This window comes from Paramisgurnus dabryanus, chromosome 9 (genome assembly GCF_030506205.2).
Source record: "Paramisgurnus dabryanus chromosome 9, PD_genome_1.1, whole genome shotgun sequence".
NCBI lineage: Eukaryota > Metazoa > Chordata > Actinopteri > Cypriniformes > Cobitidae > Paramisgurnus > Paramisgurnus dabryanus.
Window position 1 is genome coordinate 33,432,153 of NC_133345.1, and position 18,678 is coordinate 33,450,830.

The following is an 18,678-nucleotide window of genomic DNA, read 5'->3' on the forward strand; positions in this document are numbered from 1 at the left end:
CAAAGCAGCTTTACATGAGTAGATGTAGAGGAGAACATTGAAAATCAATACATAGTATAAGAAGTAGAATATAGCGGCTAAGGATAAAAAACCGTGTAAGCGAGCATATTAATAATGTAACGTATACAGTAAAGTGCTAAGTTAAGCCAAAGTTGGCTGATTCTCCCTGGGACTAAAAAACCCCCTAGGAGAAAACCCAATGGGAAAAAATCCTAGAAGGACAAAAAACCCTAGGGAGAGATTAATATTTATATTTATAATATATAGACACGGTAGGTATAGGAAGCGTGTAAGCGGATTAAACTGGTTCAGCCGGTGGCCGTTGGTCGCGCATCAGTTGGGCGTCACGTTGAAGGACAGCCAGTTGATTAGTGGTGCGATGACCTTCACAGCAACAGGAACTGGGTCTGTTTGTCTCATTGTCCTCAGAGTCGAGGACGAGACAGGGAGACAAAAACAGAATTCTATTAGCGTAGGGGCCGTTCGCATGTAATGCAAGTGTCATACATTATAGTGGTTTAATTCAGCTCGGTTCCAGACAGGCTAACTATTGCGGCAAGAGTAAATTACCCGTATGAGGTATGTGAGTGCTTTGTTCTAGACAAAATAACTACTGCGGGAAAAGTACATTTACTGGACATTCTATGTGAATGCTTTGTTAAAGAAGAATGTCTTAAGTTTAGATTTAAATTGATCGACTGTGTCTGATACTCGAACATTATTTGGTAAATCATTCCAGAGCTTAGGGGCTAAGTAGGAAAAGGATCTACCACCTTTAGACACTTTTGATATTCTAGGGATAATTAAGTAACCCGAATTTTGTGATCGCAGTTTACGTGGTGGATTGTATTCTGATAGTAGTTCTTTTATATACGAGGGCGCTAGGCCATTTAAGGCTTTGTAGGTGATTAGTAATATTTTAAATTGTATGCGATATTTAACTGGTAGCCAGTGTAAAGATGCCAGAATTGGACTAATGTGGTCATACTTTTTAGATCGAGTAAGCACTCTTGCGGCGGCGTTTTGAACCAGCTGTAGCTTGTTTACCTGATTTGCATGGCATCCCCCGAGTAACGAGTTACAATAGTCTAATCTAGAGGTCATAAAAGCATGGATAAGCTTTTCTGCATCTGATGCAGACAGCATATGGCGTATTTTTGAGATATTTCTAAGATGGAAAAATGCTGTGCGGCAGACGTTGGAGATATGACTATCGAAAGATAGATTGCTGTCAAACATTACGCCTAAATTCTTAACCGTGGAAGATGGCACCACCGTGCAGCCATCTATGGGCAACTTGTAATCTGACATATTATGTTTGGAGCGATTTGGTTCAATAATAAGTATCTCTGTCTTATTGGAGTTTAGCATAAGAAAGTTATGTGCCATCCAGTCCCTAATATCACTAATGCAGTCTGTTAGCTTAGCAAACTGGTGGGTTTCGCTAGGATGTGACGAGATGTAAAGCTGGGTATCATCCGCATAGCAGTGAAAACTTATGTTATGTTTCCTGATAATGTCTCCTAGAGGTAACATATATAACGAGAATAGGATAGGGCCTAGAACTGATCCCTGAGGTACGCCGTATTTAACGGGGGAGTGATGTGACTCTTCCTCATTTACATAAACAAAGTGATATCGATTGGTTAGATACGATCTAAACCAGGCTAACGCCTGACCACTGATGCCAACATAGTTTTCTAGTCTATTGAGTAGGATTCTGTGATCTATTGTGTCAAAGGCTGCACTAAGGTCTAGTAATATAAGGATTGAGATTTCACCACGATCGGATGTTAATAGGAGGTCATTTGTAACTCTAAGCAGCGCTGTCTCTGTGCTATGGTGGGGCCTGAATCCTGATTGGAACTTTTCATATGTATTATTATTCGCTATGAATGTGCGTAGCTGGCTTGCCACTATTTTTTCTAATATTTTAGAAAGAAAAGGTAGATTTGAGATTGGTCTAAAGTTATTAAGATCTCCCTGGTCAAGGTTTGGTTTTTTAATGAGCGGTCTAATAACTGCTAGTTTGAAAGCTGTTGGAACGTATCCTAATTCTAGCGATGAGTTAAAGATATTTAGTACCGAGTCGGACACTACATGAAATACCTCTTTTAGTAATTTTGTGGGAATGGGGTCTAATATACAGGACGATGATTTAGATGACGTTACTAATTTAGAGAGCTCTTCTATTGTAGTAGGTTTAAATGACTCAAGATGTTCGTATGATAATCTAGTGGTAAATGTACTATTGGGTTGAGTGGTGGCTGCTTGCGTAGTTTCTATGTTTTCCCTAATAGAAATAATTTTGTTAGTAAAGAAGTTCATGAAGTCGTTACTATTGTGTTGGAATTTACTATTGGTTTCTGTTTGTTCTTTGTTTCTAGTCAGTTTCGCAACTGTGCTAAAGAGGAAACGAGGGTTGTTATGATTTTCTTTAATAAGCGTACTGAGATAGGTAGATCTGGCGGTTTTAATAGCCTGTCTGTAGTGTTGAACACTCTCTTTCCATGCTGAACGCCATACTTCTAACTTTGTGTTTCGGTAGTTTCTTTCCATTTTTCTAGCTACTTTTTTAAGGGCTGCAGTATGATGGTCATACCATGGAGCTGGCGTTTTTCCTTTGATTCTCTTTTTTCGTATGGGAGCAACGGCATCCATCGTGCTAGAGCAAACGTTGTTCAGGTTTTCTATTATAATATCCAGATCTTCACGGTTATCTGCTACATGTTTCATTTGAGACAGGTCTGGAAGAGTGCTAATAAAGCTATCTTTAGTGGTGGAAATTATTGTTCTGGCTAATCTGTAGCATGTTGTAGACTGAGCGGTCCTATCTAGAAGTATTGTGTATGACACAAGGCAATGGTCTGAAACGGCATCGCTCTGGGGTGATATTTCGATGTCATTAATATTGAGTCCGAGTGACGGAATTAAGTCTAATGTGTGCTTACGAGTATGCGTGGGTCCAGACACGTTTTGTTTAATACCGAGAGAATTTAGAACATCCATAAACGCACGTCCTAATGCATCTTTTGAGTTATCCACATGGATGTTAAAATCACCAACGATAAGAGCTTTGTCTACAGTGACTGTAAGCTCAGATAGGAAGTCTGCTATTTCTTTAAGAAAATCTGTGTGGTGGCCCGGAGGCCTATATATGGTAGCTAAAATGAACGAAAGCTGTTTGTTGTTACGATCAGTTATTTCCATGTTTAACAGTATTATTTCAAACGAATTAAATTTTAGTTCTGATTTATGGTTTACTTTGAACATTTTGTTGTATATTGTAGCTACACCACCCCCTCTCCCTTTTAGGCGAGGAACGTGTTTATAATAATAGTCTTGTGGGGTGGATTCGTTTAAACTGATGTAATCGTCTGCTTTAAGCCAGGTCTCTGTTAAACAGAGCGCATCTAAGTTTTGGTCAGTAATTATTTCATTGATAATAGGTTCTTTATTGGTAAGCGATCTAATGTTAAGAAGGCCGAATTTTAACATTTGAGTTTCATCTTTTAGTGTATTGTGTTCTAATTTTATGTTAATAAGATTTGTACGAGACGAGGTAGACGGTGCTCTGTATTTATTTGTTCGAGGAACAGTCGAGATGTGTTGGTACTCTGGTAAAAAAGGCTCTATGTGCTGGGATATATGTGATCTTGACATGTCAAGGCAGCTAACAGACTGATGGGTAAGCCGATCTGTCTGTTTCCTGACCTGGGCCCTGGATAGTCAGACTATATCAAAAGTAAGACTATTGGTCAGATTTCTAGAGAGTATAGCACTACCTTCCGGAGACGGATGGAGGCCATCTCTCTTTAGCAGGTCAGGTCTTCCCCGGAAATGCTTCCAATTGTCTATAAACCCTACGTTATGCTGAGGGCACCACTTTGACATCCAGCCATGAAGAGACACTAATCTACTGTAAGTTTCATCTCCCCGGTAGGCGGGGAGGGGACCAGAGCAAATTACATTGTCTGACATTGTTTTTGCAATTTCACACACCTCTTTAATAGTATCTTTGGTGATCTCCGACTGGCGGAGTCTGGTGTCATTCGTGCCGGCGTGAATAACAATCTTAGAAAACTTACGTTTAGCATTAGCCAGCACTTTTAATTTGGATCTAATGTCAGACGCTCTGGCTCCCGGTATACAATCGACTATGGTGGCTGGTGCCTCAATGTCAACGTTCCTGAGTATAGAATCTCCAATAACCAGGGCACTTTTAACAGACGTCTCAGCCGGTGTATTGCTGAGTGGAGAAAATCTGTTTGATATTAAAACAGGAGCGTGATTTGGGTGCCGAATGTGACTATGCCGCCTGACAGTCACCCAGTTAGTCAGCCGCCTTGACTCTGAAGTCGGAACCGAGCCATGTGTATTACGCTTAACACTAGGCGCACCCGAAACAGTGTTTGTAACAATAACATTAGCGGTCTTACTGTCCTCAACTAGCGTTCGGATGCGCGCTTCTAGTTCAGCAACCTTCTCCGTCAGCCTTACTACTTCAATACACTTAGCACATGTAAACCCCTCTATGCTGACGGAAGAAGCTAAACTGTACATGTGGCAAGTAGTGCAGGTTACAATGACAAGCGGAGTCTTACCGTGTTCATGCTGGGCGATGGCGTCTCCGTTCGCCTGAACGCGGTCCGTGAAGCTGCATCGAGACGGGTGCTGGCTCGCAGTACGCCTCGGCCGCCTACGAGTGTCTGTGGTCAGGGTGATGTGAGGCACGCTGACTCTGCGAAGGCCGGGCAGCACCTCCTTCACAGCTTCCCGATCTGGTGTGGACAGATCAGAAAAGCATACCTCGGATGAATCCGCCATTAGATCGCCAAAGAAGGCAGGTTTAAGTAAACAGACGGTAAGAAATGCTAGAGGGCTATATGCTAAAACTGGGTGTTACAAGTGATAAAATCGTTTCGCTTAGTAATACAATTCAGTAATCGTCAAGGTAAAGTATTCCTAAGATAAACTAATAAGTTATATTATATAGATAGGAATAAGATAGTGAAAAAATAGGATTTAGCTGATAAGCTCAACGGAGCTTCGGGCTTGCGACTCCTCTCTTCGTCTTTCTCTCAGCGTCTCTCTCTGATGACGTTGCGTCTCTCTCTGATGACGTACAGACGGGATGCTTCAGTCTAAATTCAAAGTTTAGACATGTTAAACATTATTGCTTTCACTAGTTTATGCAGATTCAAATATAAATATACAGTATATGCATGAACGTTTATGAGTTGAATAAAGGCTCATTTGTTACTCCTTTAATTTTTTTGTGATGCTTTAAGAGAAGTTATTTATCGTGCATTTTTGCCTTTAATTGATAAACCGTAATGCATGGAGTGGACAGGAAAGTACAGTGTGGAGAGAGGGGAACGGGACCGGAACTTGGGTCTGCATGATTTTGCAGCCAAATTTGTTTTTAAATGTGATTGTGATGAAGACAGAAAAACTGTGTGGGGTTTTCAGTGGGCCGTTGTGACAGATGTTGTTGCTCAGATGTGTTTACAGCTCACATATGCGTCACTGAAACAGAGTCAACTGATGTTAACTGATGTGAAAATAATAATAATAATCTCTCTGAACATTTGTGGCCATGAATGTCTCATTTAACACCTACACGTGTACAGACATCTGCTCGAAACACTTTATAATACCTCGCTTTTATTGTATAATGATGGCTAAGACATCAATATATCATATACTGAAATATAAACAATTAGAGTCATATTTGTAAATAAATATATGATTTAACATTGACTGTCAATCATCTTACACTTAGTATAAGTAATATACATCTAATATGTATATTTGTCTATTAGTATTAAGAATATAGGTTGCTTGTTGTACACTTGAAGTATTGTCGTTAAAGGTGCAGTGTGTAACATTTAGAAGGTTCTCTTGACAGAAATGCAATATTATATACATAACAATATTATCAGCAGAGGTGGGAGTAAGTCACACATGTGCAAGTCACAAGTAAGTCTCAAGTCTTAACCTTCAAGTCTCAAGCAAGTCCGAGTCATTTTTTGTGAGAGTCGAGTCAAGTCACTGCTTTATGTCAAGCAATTCAAGTCAAGTCGTAGCTTGAGTCAAGCAAGTCACTGACAAGTCATACAGATGTTTGATGATTTAACTAAATGTATATATTAAACAAAGTTACATCTACAATAGTTATGGACTATGAGAGTTTTATTTGCAACAAAAAATTATTAAAAGGTGCGCGCCTGCAACAACTGTATAATGGCTGAATATTCTTAAATAAGCATTATAAAACGGTTAGTTCCAATCCTTGATTCTGATTGGTCAATAGGTGTGCTTTATTCATGATAAAACACTGCTATGACCGCTTCACCCAACAGTTCTATTTAATATCACTGCGCCCTTAGCAACACCCTTAGCAACACATAAACATATAATGAGACAAAGTCTGAGAACAGTTTGTTGTTTTTATTTGAGCTTTCATGTAATTGTTCGCAGTCAGGGACTATTTTTTCTAGCAGAAGGAATGCTTTTATTGATTTAACTTCATGAAAGTTGCACTAATTTTTTTTTTTACTTTAATATTGTGTAGTAACCGTTTTATAAAAGCAATAAGGTACTCGAGGCAAGTGCTGTATCGTGAATAAGTAACGGCTGAAGGGGTTGCAGGCACTCCGCTTCGCGTCGTGCCTAACAACGCCCTTCAGCCGTTACTTATTCACGATACAGCACAGCCTCTCGTACCTTATTGCTTACATAAAAACCTTTATTAAATAAAAGTGTGTATTTATCAGAATTTTTTTTTCTTGTCACTGTTTTAGTATTATAAGTTATGTTTTATGTTAATATTATTCTGTTTATGTTGCGTATATTTCTAAGGTTGATTAATTTGATATACTGTTGAATAGTTAAATCTACAACAAAGTGTCATATATTTTTTTTAATAAATTGATATTTTTCTGAATCCATATTTATTTTAATAAGTCAGAAACGTCTCTGCTGTGTCCTGCTGAAAGGCGCGGTGGGCGCGTGCAGCAGGTGACGCCAATTATGGGTCCTCCGAAGGTTAGACCGTCTCATTTCAGTTCTCTTCTCTTCGCGAACTTCTGAGGCTGCCACCTTGAAAGACAGAGTACTCACCTTTTAACCCTTGTGCATCAATTTAAAAAAGTTACACATAGGTTCACAGGGGACAAAAATGTCCGTGTCCAAAAAGTGTCATAAAAATATTATAGATTTAGATTTTTTTCCACTTTCACTGATGCCTTTTTTTTAAACCTGCATCAGCTTTACGAAAAAAAGAAAATTTTCAATTATTTTCAATTTACTTAATACTAAACTTTTCTTTGAGTATTACAGCCTTGGATATGTCAATGACTAACAACAACATTAATTTTTATGCATTCATATTTTTTATGCAGTATCAGATTAAACAAAAAAGTTACCTCTCAGGTCCATAAAGGACAAAAATGTCCATGTCAAAAAAGTGTCATAAAAATATTATAGATTAATATTTTTTTCCACTTTCACTGATGCCATTTTTTAAACCAGCATCAGCTCTAATCACAATGACCAAACATTCATTAATTTTCAGAATTTTAACCCTTCAAATGCTGGTTTGTTTACACAATGCCACTGTTGTTCTTTATGAACAAAAACGACACCTCCTTTGCAGCGGTTGTAGTCTTGTGATATCCAGTACAATATATTTTTTTTCATTCAAACTGTTCACACACGCACACACACACACACATTCTGGTTTCCATGTTTTGTGGGGACATTTCATAGACGTAATGCATTTTATACCATACAAACTGTATATTCTATTCCCCTTACCTGCCCCATTCCCTAACCCCAACCATCACAGAAACCCTTCTACTACTTCACATTTTCAATAAACATCATTCTGTTTGATTTATAAGCTTGTTTTCTCATGGGGACCTCAAAATGTCCCCACAAGGTCAAAAAAATACTGGTACTCCTATCTTTGTGGGGACAATTGGTCACCACAACGTGATAATTACCAGGTACACACACACACACACACACATAAAATTTTCAGTACACACATACAAACCACACTCTGACATCCATACCAACACACCGACACAATTATAGCTTCGTAATATATCTAATTGGCTCTATAATATGCAAAAGCAGAAAACAACAATAAAGCGATAATTTGCTTTATATGCCAAACCTAAAAAAATGGCACCATCTGGAAAAAAATAGTAAAAATTTTAATTTTGAAGCCTTGCCAACAGAATAAAAGCCTGTTAACAAAGATTGCATCATTTTCTAGTTGAATGGCACCGGGATTAAAAATTGCAGTTTTAATGGGTTTCAATGGGGACATTTTTGTCCAAAAGGTCCTGAGAGGAAGTATTTTGTGTACCTAGTAGAAAATTGATTTTTTAAAGGAAATGAAGGAAAATTGAAATGAAATATTAAAATTCCAATAAAAATGCACACCTGTGGCAAATTTTATGCAGTTAGCATTAACGCAGGCAAAGTTATCAAAAAAACAAAACTGAAAAGGACAAAAATGTCCTCAAGGATGCACAAGGGTTAAGGTCTAATGCTTAGAAGGTCACAGCCCTTGAATTGGGACACAGCTACTGTTACACATGCGTTTTCTCTTTTAGCGGTTTACTTTCTCTTAAGACCTAAATGGCCATATATATGAGGATACTTGCAAAGGTGGGAATTTTGATGCATATGTGTATATAGGGCCAATAAGCGGCAAAAAATACTCACGAGCTTAATGAGCAGCGGATGCGCGACTTACACGCTCCTCTCACACAGAAACAGTGTGCGGTGCTTAAATATGTGAACAAATGTTAAGTTTTCGTGACCATGCATGCGCACAGCAAGTGATGTAGGCGCTTAATCTCGATAGAGACTATAGTCCAAAATCTCTGCTGGTTGACACATTTCTACCAGTTTATCATACCTACCGGTAGAATACATAATTTTTTTTCTCAATAACATTTGAGTGCCTTGGATTATTGGATTATTTTTATCAACTTCTAACATGGCTAAGACGTTAGCTGAAAACAATGGAACAGACTTTGTTACTTACAGTGTTTTGTAGTGTCGAATGAAATTCGACGTAGTGCTGGTTGAATCGGATATATTGTGCGCTCTCCCTCTGCTTGCCTGCTGCGTCACGTGGTTAGATTACGCTCTTGCATGCATTCAAAAACAGATTTTTTTGTAAAAAAACAAGTTATTTCGAGTCATTTAACTCAAGTCCGAGTCAAGTCTCGAGTCATGAATGTCAAGTCAAAGTCAAGTCGAGTCTTTTTTTAACTCTTTCCCCGCCATTGACGAGATATCTCGTCAATTAAGAGAAAACGCTTCCCCGCCAATGACGAGATTTTCCGTCTTTCCGCAATATCGCTATTATCCACCAGGTGGCGCCCTTCCGCAACTTTTTAAAACCGGAAGTATTGCCCTATGGCAAGCTGCTGCATGTCCGTGTCTGTTTTAAAGATCGCTCTGAATGGGATCTCTATGAAAAATCCGTCATAAAAATGGAATTATCTCTATTTTGCAAAAACCTACCCATATTCAAAAGCTGATTGCAAAAGAACCACTAACGGTAGGATGAAACGTTTTTTTTTGTTTGAAAGCAGAGGGTCTGTTCTTTCATTTGGTATATTGTATGTTTATATATTTAAAGAAGAAAATTTTCTGGAAGGCATTAAACTTTGGTGAAAATCATGAAAAACGCTGGCGCTGGCTGGCAACTTTTTTTTTAAATGCTGGCGGTGAAAGAGTTAATATTTGTCAAGCAAGTCTCAAGTCTCAAATTTGCGACTTAAGTCTGACTCGAATCAAGTCATATGACTCGAGTCCCCCATCTCTGATTATCAGTGATGTATAAAGACCTTACATAATGAACCGTTATGTGTTTATTACCTTAGAATGAGCCATTTATATCTACTTAAACAGCGGGTCCCCTTACATGGATGTCGCCATTTTGTGCCGCCATGTTTCTAAAGCAGCCCTACATGCACAAACTGCTCTACAGAGCGCGTTTCGACACTACGTTGTATCAGACGACAACATGTTTGTCCTGTGGCGGCTAACCGTAGCTTTTCTATGCTTTTTGAAAGGAAGCGGTGAGCTGTGGATTGAACCGTTGGTTGCCATTCATAATCTCACCACTAGATGCAGCTAAAATCTACACACAGCACCTTTAACTATTAAACATTTATAATTGTTGCAGTTTTTATCGTTTTAATAAATTAACAAATTATTAGGAATTTTTTTTTAAATATAAAAAATGCAGCACTTACCCTTACCAGTCTTGTATTTTAATAGAATTATAATTGAATTGATCTTTCTGTAGGAATCCAGATAAAGGCATCCAGTTCCTGATATCCAGGGGCTTTATTCCAGACACAGCCATAGGCGTGGCTCACTTCCTGTTACAGAGGAAAGGATTGAGCCGACAGATGATTGGAGAATTTCTGGGTAACAGCAAGAGACAATTCAACAGAGACGTCTTAGAGTGAGTTATGTCTACAGCGCAATGCACGATTAATGTCATCATCCAGTAGTCCAGATGTGACCCAGCCTTTAAAAACACAGCTAAAGGAATTTTTGAGATTTACTGTTCTCAACTTAAAATCATTGTACATTATATAAAGAACATTTAGTGAAAATATAACCTTGATATCTTTAATATTGACCGAGTAAGATCATGTCAACAATTGAAATCAAACTCCAATGTGCCAGATCTAATCATTAAATTATGAGACTTTAACTTGATATCTGATCACCTGTCTTCAGAGATGATGAAGAACTTTGAACTGAATCTCTGTTATTCTGTTGTGTTGTTTTGTTGCGTTAGCTGTGTTGTGGATGAGATGGATTTCTCTATGCTGGAGTTGGATGAAGCGTTGAGGAAGTTTCAGTCTCATGTAAGAGTTCAGGGAGAAGCACAGAAAGTGGAGAGACTCATTGAAGCGTTCAGGTGAGAATCACACTTACAAGATGAATCATGATGACAATTTTATTCACAGCAGGGGAACTGTAAACCTCCAGATTCTTTAATAGAGAGACCAGACGGCCACTTCACAAACCCTCAACATTTTCATATCAATTTATGTGCAATTAACTCATATGTTTTTTTTTCTTCCTCCTCCTTCTCATCTTCCACTTCTCTCTATTCTTCTTCTTCCTCTTCCTTTTCCTCCTCTTCTTCCTCCTACTCCTCTTCTTTTTTTTACCTCTTCCTCCTCATCATCTTCCTATTCTCCCATGATCATCCTTTTCTTCCTCTTCTTCCCTCTCTTCTTCTTCCTCCTCCCGTTCTTCCTCCTCTTCTTCCTTCTCCCCTTCTTCTTCCTCTTGCTGCTCCTCATCTTCATCTTCTGCCTGTTCTTCCTCCTCCTCCTCATCTTCCTCTTCTCTCTATTCTTCTTCTTCCTCTTCCTTTTCCTCCTCTTCTTCCTCCTACTCCTCTTCTTTTTTTACCTCTTCCTCCTCATCATCTTCCTATTCTCCCATGATCATCCTTTTCTTCCTCTTCTTCCCTCTCTTCTTCTTCCTCCTCCCGTTCTTCCTCCTCTTCTTCCTTCTCCCCTTCTTCTTCCTCTTGCTGCTCCTCATCTTCATCTTCTGCCTGTTCTTCCTCCTCCTCCTCATCTTCCTCTTCTCTCTATTCTTCTTCTTCCTCTTCCTTTTCCTCCTCTTCTTCCTCCTACTCCTCTTCTTTTTTTACCTCTTCCTCCTCATCATCTTCCTATTCTCCCATGATCATCCTTTTCTTCCTCTTCTTCCCTCTCTTCTTCTTCCTCCTCCCGTTCTTCCTCCTATTCTTCCTCCTCCCCTTCTTCTTCCTCTTGCTGCTCCTCATCTTCATCTTCTGCCTGTTCTTCCTCCTCCTCCTCCTCATCTTCCTCTTCTCTCTATTCTTCTTCTTCCTCTTCCTTTTCCTCCTCTTCCTCCTCCTACTCCTCTTCTTTTTTTACCTCTTCCTCCTCATCATCTTCCTATTCTCCCATGATCATCCTTTTCTTCCTCTTCTTCCCTCTCTTCTTCTTCCTCCTCCCGTTCTTCCTCCTCCCCTTCTTCTTCCTCTTGCTGCTCCTCATCTTCCTCTTCTGCCTGTTCTTCCTCCTCCTCATCATCTTCCTCTTTTCCCTGTTCTTCCTGCTCCTCATCTTCCTCTTCTCCCTGTTCTTCCTCCTCCTCATCTTCCTCTTCTCACGGTTCTTCCTCTTCTTCTTCCTCCTCCTCCTCTTCTTCTTCTCCCTGTTTTTCCTCCTCCTCATCTTCTTCTCCCTGTTTTTCCTCCTCCTCATCTTCCTCTTCTCACTGTTCTTTCTCCTCCTCATCTTCCTCTTCTCCCTGTTCTTTCTCCTCCTCATCTTCCTCTTCTCACGGTTCTTCCTCCTCCTCATCTTCCTATTCTCACGGTTCTTCCTGTTCTTCCTCCTCGTCTTTTTCTTCTTCCTCTTCTTTTTCTTCTTTCTCTTCTTCCTCTTCTTCTTCTTCCCCCTTTTCTTCTTCTTCCTCTTCTCCCTGTTCTTCCTCCTCCTCATCTTCCTCTTCTCATGGTTCTTCCTCCTTCTTATCTTCCTCTTCTCGTGGTTCTTCCCGTTCTTCTTCCTCTTCTTTTTCTTCTTCCTCTTCTTCTTCCTCTTTTTTTTCTTCTTCCTCCTCCTCCTCTTCTTCCTCTTCTTCCTCTCTCATTGTTCTTCCTTTTCTTCTTTCTCATCTTCCTCTTCTTCCTCTTCTCCCTGTTCTTCTTCCTCTTCTTTTTCTTCTTCCTCTTCTTTTTCGTCTTCCTCTTCTTCTTCCTCTTCTTTTTCTTCTTCCTCCTCCTCCTTTTCTTCCTCTTCTTCCTCTTCTCATGGTTCTTCCTCTTCCTTTTCTTCTTTCTCATCTTCCTCTTCTTCCTGTTCTTCCTCCTCCTCATCTTCCTCTTCTCACGGTTCTTCCTGTTCTTCTTCTTTTTCTTCTTTCTCTTCTTTTTCGTCTTCCTCTTCTTCTTCCTCTTCTTTTTCTTCTTCCTCCTCCTCCTCTTCTTGCTCTTCTCACGGTTCTTCCTCTTCCTTTTCTTCTTTATCATCTTCATCTTCTTCCTGTTCTTCCTCCTCCTCATCTTCCTCTTCTCACGGTTCTTCTTCTTCCTCATCTTCCTCTTCTCCCTGTTCTTCCTCCTCCTCATCTTCCTCTTCTCACGGTTCTTCCTCCTCTTCTTCTTCTTCTTCTCCTCCTCCTTTTATCTCTCTCTCTCTTTCTTTCTCTCTCTCTCTCTCTCTCTCTCTCTCTCAGTCAGAGATACTGTATGTGTAACCCAGATGTGGTTCAGCAGTTTCATAATCCAGACACCATCTTTATCTTGGCCTTCGCAATAGTACTGCTGAACACTGACATGTACAGTCCCAACATCAAACCAGAGCGCAAGATGCTGCTGGAAGACTTCATTCGTAACCTTAGAGGTGAGATGCGTGTGTGCTACTTGTTTTGCATTTTGAGGACAGAGAACGAAGATTTTAATTTAAATCTTGACAAATCATTAATCTTGATATCTCCATAAATGTGCATTATTATCTTATCAAAAGGATAAATTTGATTAACTCCAAGGAGCGTAGGCAGTGTGTTGTGTTTTGGAAGGCTTCCTCATCTCTGATCAGACACTTTATTACCCACTCGCAGCAGTTATAACAAACACACACGCTGTATGAGAGGTTCTTTAATAACTATCTTGTGATTTTATTTAAGTATACTTCCTTATGAATCTTTACAGTAGATTTCCCCTTCTCCATATACTGTACTTCTGTCTCTGTTTTTAAGACTGAATGTGCATTCCCATCATAGAGGCCATTTGTAATATCAATACAGATAGATCTTTCATTGTCAATTCTTTTGTCTGTTTTGTACTCTATGTTCCTTTTAGGGAATGCCATTAGGTTGGGAATGAGCACTTTAATGCAGAGTTTAATTTGATCTTTTAGGGGTGGATGATGGGGCGGACATTCCTCGGGAGATGCTGGCTGGGATTTATGAGCGGATTCAACAGAGGGAACTTCGTTCCAATGAGGACCACGTGACCTATGTTACTCGCGTGGAGCAAAGCATTCTTGGAATGAAAACGGTGAGTCAGATAAATGTCAAGAATGCATCATCTTTTGGTTTGGTTTCCCAGAGGAGAATGTTATTGCTCAGTGGTTGCTCTTTCATAGCTCAAGAGATTTGATGCAGTTGTGTTTACGTTTTAACCTAAGTTTGAGGTGTTCCTCCTAAAATTACATAAAACCCATTACACATCCCTTGTATAATTTGAACTACTGCCATCTAGCCGTCAATATAGAACACCAAAAGCAACTATACAAACAAACTTTTAACAACTACAATAGGGTTTTTGAACAAGGGATATAAAATGAGAAAACTGTTTTGTCAATTATTTGTGAATTGACTATTGTATTTTATGGTTTTATGTGTTTGTGAATTATATGTTAATTGTATGGTGAGGCCAAAGACCAATTTTGAGTCGTGACTGGACAATAAAGTATAAAGTAAAAATGTGTTCGTGATATCGAGGATGCATCGAGTGGAGACTTGCGCGTTGAAATCTTGGGAGGTCATGTGCCCAGCAGGAAGATCGCACACATCTCAGTTCTAACAAGTGCGTTCTGTGTTCTCGCGACCTTCTGAGTTCGTTCTTCCAAGGTCGCCAGACAAGACCAGTCTCCACGAGAACGCAAGTCCGTTCTTTGCGTTCTTAGAATTGAGAAATAGGGATGCACCGATACCACTTTTTTGGAATACGAGTACGAGTACTTGCATTTCAGTACTTGCCGATACCGATACCGAGTACTTAATAAAAAAACATGATTTAAATTTACAGGTAACAGCTTTAGTCATATAATTTAACAAAAAAACAAAGGACTAGTTTTCCAGTTTGATGTAAACTCTGCCTCTTTGGACAACACGAGGCATTAACCCTGTACACGCCGCTCAAACATAGACATTTCTCAGACCGTGGTATCGATTCCAGGTATCGGGGGACTTTTAACGAGTACGAGTACTTTAGAAAATGTGGTATCGAGGCCGATACCCGATACCAGTATCGGTATCGGTGCATCCCTATTGAGAAACAGCCATTAAGAGTGCTTTTGATTACAGTCTTGTCAAATCTTAGCTCAGTTTGTAATATTATTGAGATCTCTTCTAAAACTCGAATGGAGACGTGTGAGATTTCTGGGTCTTTCAGGAAATATATCTGAGATGCAGGAGACTTAAGCAAAAGTTTCAAGTTGCTCTGAATCTCATTGATGTCTAGGATAAATAATGAATATTTATAACATGGCACTCTAATGGTGCATTCACACCAGACGCTGAGGAAGCGGAAAAATTATGTTATTTACACATAGTTGGAATCTTGAACATTTGGAGTCGCTTCATTCACACGTGAAATTCTCTTCATGGCACGTGCATTTGCGCGTAACGCCGCATGATGTCTAATCACGTCTTTGCATTGATGGTTCGGCCAAAAATCATTTGATTGATTTGAATGATTGATTGATTAAACCCATGTATTACTCACCTTCAAGCCATCCAAGATGCATTTGCCCATTTTTCAGACGAACACATTTTCTTTATTGTAGCAAATGTCTTAGATCCTTCAGTTTATAAAATTCGAAGATATGGGGCCACCTCCTTCAAGTCCAAAAAAATGTGCATTCATCCTTCACAAAAGTAATCCAATCGGCTCCAGGGGAATAAACAAAGTCCTTCTCTGGGTAAGCCGTCCGGCTTTGTCATAGAAATATCTAAATTTAAATCTTAATTAACGAAAATAAAGAATAAAAAAAAATGTCCAATGAATATGTTAAGTATTAAGGATGGTACACCTCTCCGAAAACATACAAATAAAGATCATTTTAGATGTTTAATGACTGTTTAGAGCATTGAGACCGCTAGACGTGGGCTTAATGTAGTTAATTTGACCAAAATCAACAATTATACTTTCTTTTGGCTGTAGCTCAAAATAAGACGAATTGAGACTCATTTTGCCAGCATGGGTCACAATTTTAGTTTGCATCAAAGAGCTAAAGTCCAGATTCAGAAGACTCGGAACACAGCATGAGTCCCACGTTGGCGTTTGAAACATGACAGCCACTTTCATCATATGTCAGAGATCAACATGAACTATCCATTTCATTTGTTTCCTTCCACATCTTCCCTGTTTTCATTTCCTCTGCTGATAATAGAAGCTGTGGCCTTCTGATCTCTGAATTGAAATCATCCAATATTTGATCTCTCTCTCTCTCTCAGATTCTGTCGGTCCCTCACCGCAGGCTCGTATGTTGCAGTCGACTCTATGAGGTCATTGACGTCAACAAACCTCAGAAACAGGCGTCACATCAGAGGGAGGTCTTCCTCTTCAATGACCTCATAGTGGTGAGAGATACACACATGCACCTGTACTGTAACCACACGCAGACACAAACAGCTGGAAATAAACACACGTTCTGTCTTTGTGATGCTAGATTCTGAAGCTGTGTCCTAAGAAGAAGACTACAGCCACATATACATTCTGCAAAGCCATGGGGTTACTGGGAATGCAGTTTCACCTGTTTGAGAATGAGTGTAAGAAAACACACGCGCGCACAAACACAAACACACACACACTCACACGGAACACTTTCCAAACCAAACCGCACCCGGGCACGTTTGACCCACAAAGTCTGGCCTGTTTGACTAGTGTGATTGCTCTGTACCTCTCTAATGGTGCTACATATCTGCAAGAGACAAGGCAGACTTTCTGTTAAATGAACTCAAATAAATTAAGTTCACATTTTTAAATAATTTTTTTGAAGTAATCTCAACATGAAAGGATTAAGTAAAATTGTCAAAAGTGAAATTTCATTTTTTTGAGTGAATACAGTTGCACAAATATCAACAGTGTCAGTCTTTGTGACATGAACGCTGTCCATTTTCCATCAGATTATCCTCATGGAATTACGTTATTGTCTCCGTTCTCCTCGGAGAAGAAGCAGGTGGTGAGTTTCTGTTCTCCGAGCGCTGAAGAGCTGCTCAAGTTTGTAGAGGACCTGAGGGAGAGCATCGCAGAGGTGGCAGAGATGGAGCAGATTCGCATCGAGTGTGAGTCGGTTTCGATTATCTTTGACTAAGGTTTTTAGCACCGCTGGGCATGATCATCTCCTGAAGTGTTTGTTTGCTTAGCTTTTCCTAATGAAATAGGAATGTCTGGGGATGACTAGGCCGTAGTTTAATTAGGAAATATAACTAGTTTTAACAAACATGCCTTACTAAAAACATGACTTGTGTGCATTTTGAGGCAAAACAAAGTGATTTTAAGATATGTCAGTACAAGTTGTTTTCAGTTTGGACAGCCCTTACATTTATTTTAGTTTAGGACTAGTCTAATCCCTGTCCGGGAAACCACACCTAAATTATTTATGAACATTGTAGTCAACATCATGAGCTCTAAAGGTTAGTTTAAACTGAATTCTCAATGAAGGTTTTATCTGATTAAAGGCAATTTTATGTTGATCTTAGGGGAACTAGAAAGACAACAGGTTGTGAGAAATCGGACCAACAAGAACGGCACACAGCTAGACATCCATGCCGGACCTAGTTCTGCTACAGGTGCACACACACACACACACACACACACACACACACACACACACACACACACACACACACACACACACACACACACACACACACACACACACACACACACACACACACACACACACACACACACACACACACACACACACACACACACACACACACAAAGCTGTTGTTAGTTGTTAATCTGTTGTTCATTATTAATGTGTTTGAATTACAGGAGATGATTACTATGACAAAACTGGAAGCAACACTTTAGAGGTTTGTATTCGTGAATCATTGAATTCAGAGACATATGTGGGAATGCACACAGCATAAATGATGTCTACTAAAAGTGGCATTTATTTCAAATGCCGTCTGACTTGTTTCAGTGCCCGATTCTCGGTAATAAAATGCAAATCAGGCAATGAAGACACCCCACTAAAATCTGTGCTGAATGCAGTAGATGAGCTGGCATACTTCACATAGACTGTACAGCTTTGCTCCATCCGGTATCTGAATGGGCATTAATGTAAATGCTGTATTTGGATAGATGCCAAATTAAAAGACTCTTCTTTATTATTCTGTATCATTGCCTGCTATCTATAGGCTAATATAGCATACAGTACTGCACCATGCAGATAAAGCATAGTTCCCTTTCAGTCGGTCACTACGACATCACGTCGTGACCGACGAATTGGGAACTCGCTTAGAGAGACCAATCTGCTTCGTTTACCACTAAAACGCCAATGAACTTGGCATTGAGATATTTGCATAATGCTGGCGCCGCCCCGCCAGGTGCCTTTATAAGCAGCAGGTGCAAATAGGGAAATTAGCTTTTTCGCTTCGAAAGCCGGCTTTATCTGCTACTGAGAAGCTACTTTACTCTGTTGGGATTTGATTGCTGAAGTTGGTTGGACTAGCAGTACCACAGCGGACGCTTCGCTTAATTCCACGGCTCTACACCTGTTTATTGTTTTGAGTTTAGTGTGTGCGTTGCCTTCCTGTGCGCTCATCAACTAAGCATCTGAGTGAATTTCCCTAAAAGAGTGATACGAGAGAGCTCTGTGTCTTTTTAAAGGCAGC

General features: G+C 39.7%; 1 protein-coding gene across 2 annotated transcripts in view; it reads left to right on the plus strand.

Annotated features, from left to right (window-relative positions):
- Window positions 1–18,678, plus strand: part of iqsec3b (IQ motif and Sec7 domain ArfGEF 3b) — a 51,382-nt gene that overhangs the window by 18,845 nt on the left and 13,859 nt on the right. For both annotated transcript variants that reach the window (XM_065257884.2, XM_065257883.2), the window contains exons 6-14: window positions 10,343–10,504; window positions 10,847–10,969; window positions 13,279–13,445; window positions 13,962–14,101; window positions 16,285–16,410; window positions 16,500–16,599; window positions 16,957–17,115; window positions 17,533–17,622; window positions 17,834–17,874. In XM_065257884.2, coding sequence (XP_065113956.1) covers window positions 10,343–10,504; window positions 10,847–10,969; window positions 13,279–13,445; window positions 13,962–14,101; window positions 16,285–16,410; window positions 16,500–16,599; window positions 16,957–17,115; window positions 17,533–17,622; window positions 17,834–17,874 — 1,108 coding nt within the window. The remainder of the gene's footprint in view (window positions 1–10,342; window positions 10,505–10,846; window positions 10,970–13,278; window positions 13,446–13,961; window positions 14,102–16,284; window positions 16,411–16,499; window positions 16,600–16,956; window positions 17,116–17,532; window positions 17,623–17,833; window positions 17,875–18,678) is intronic.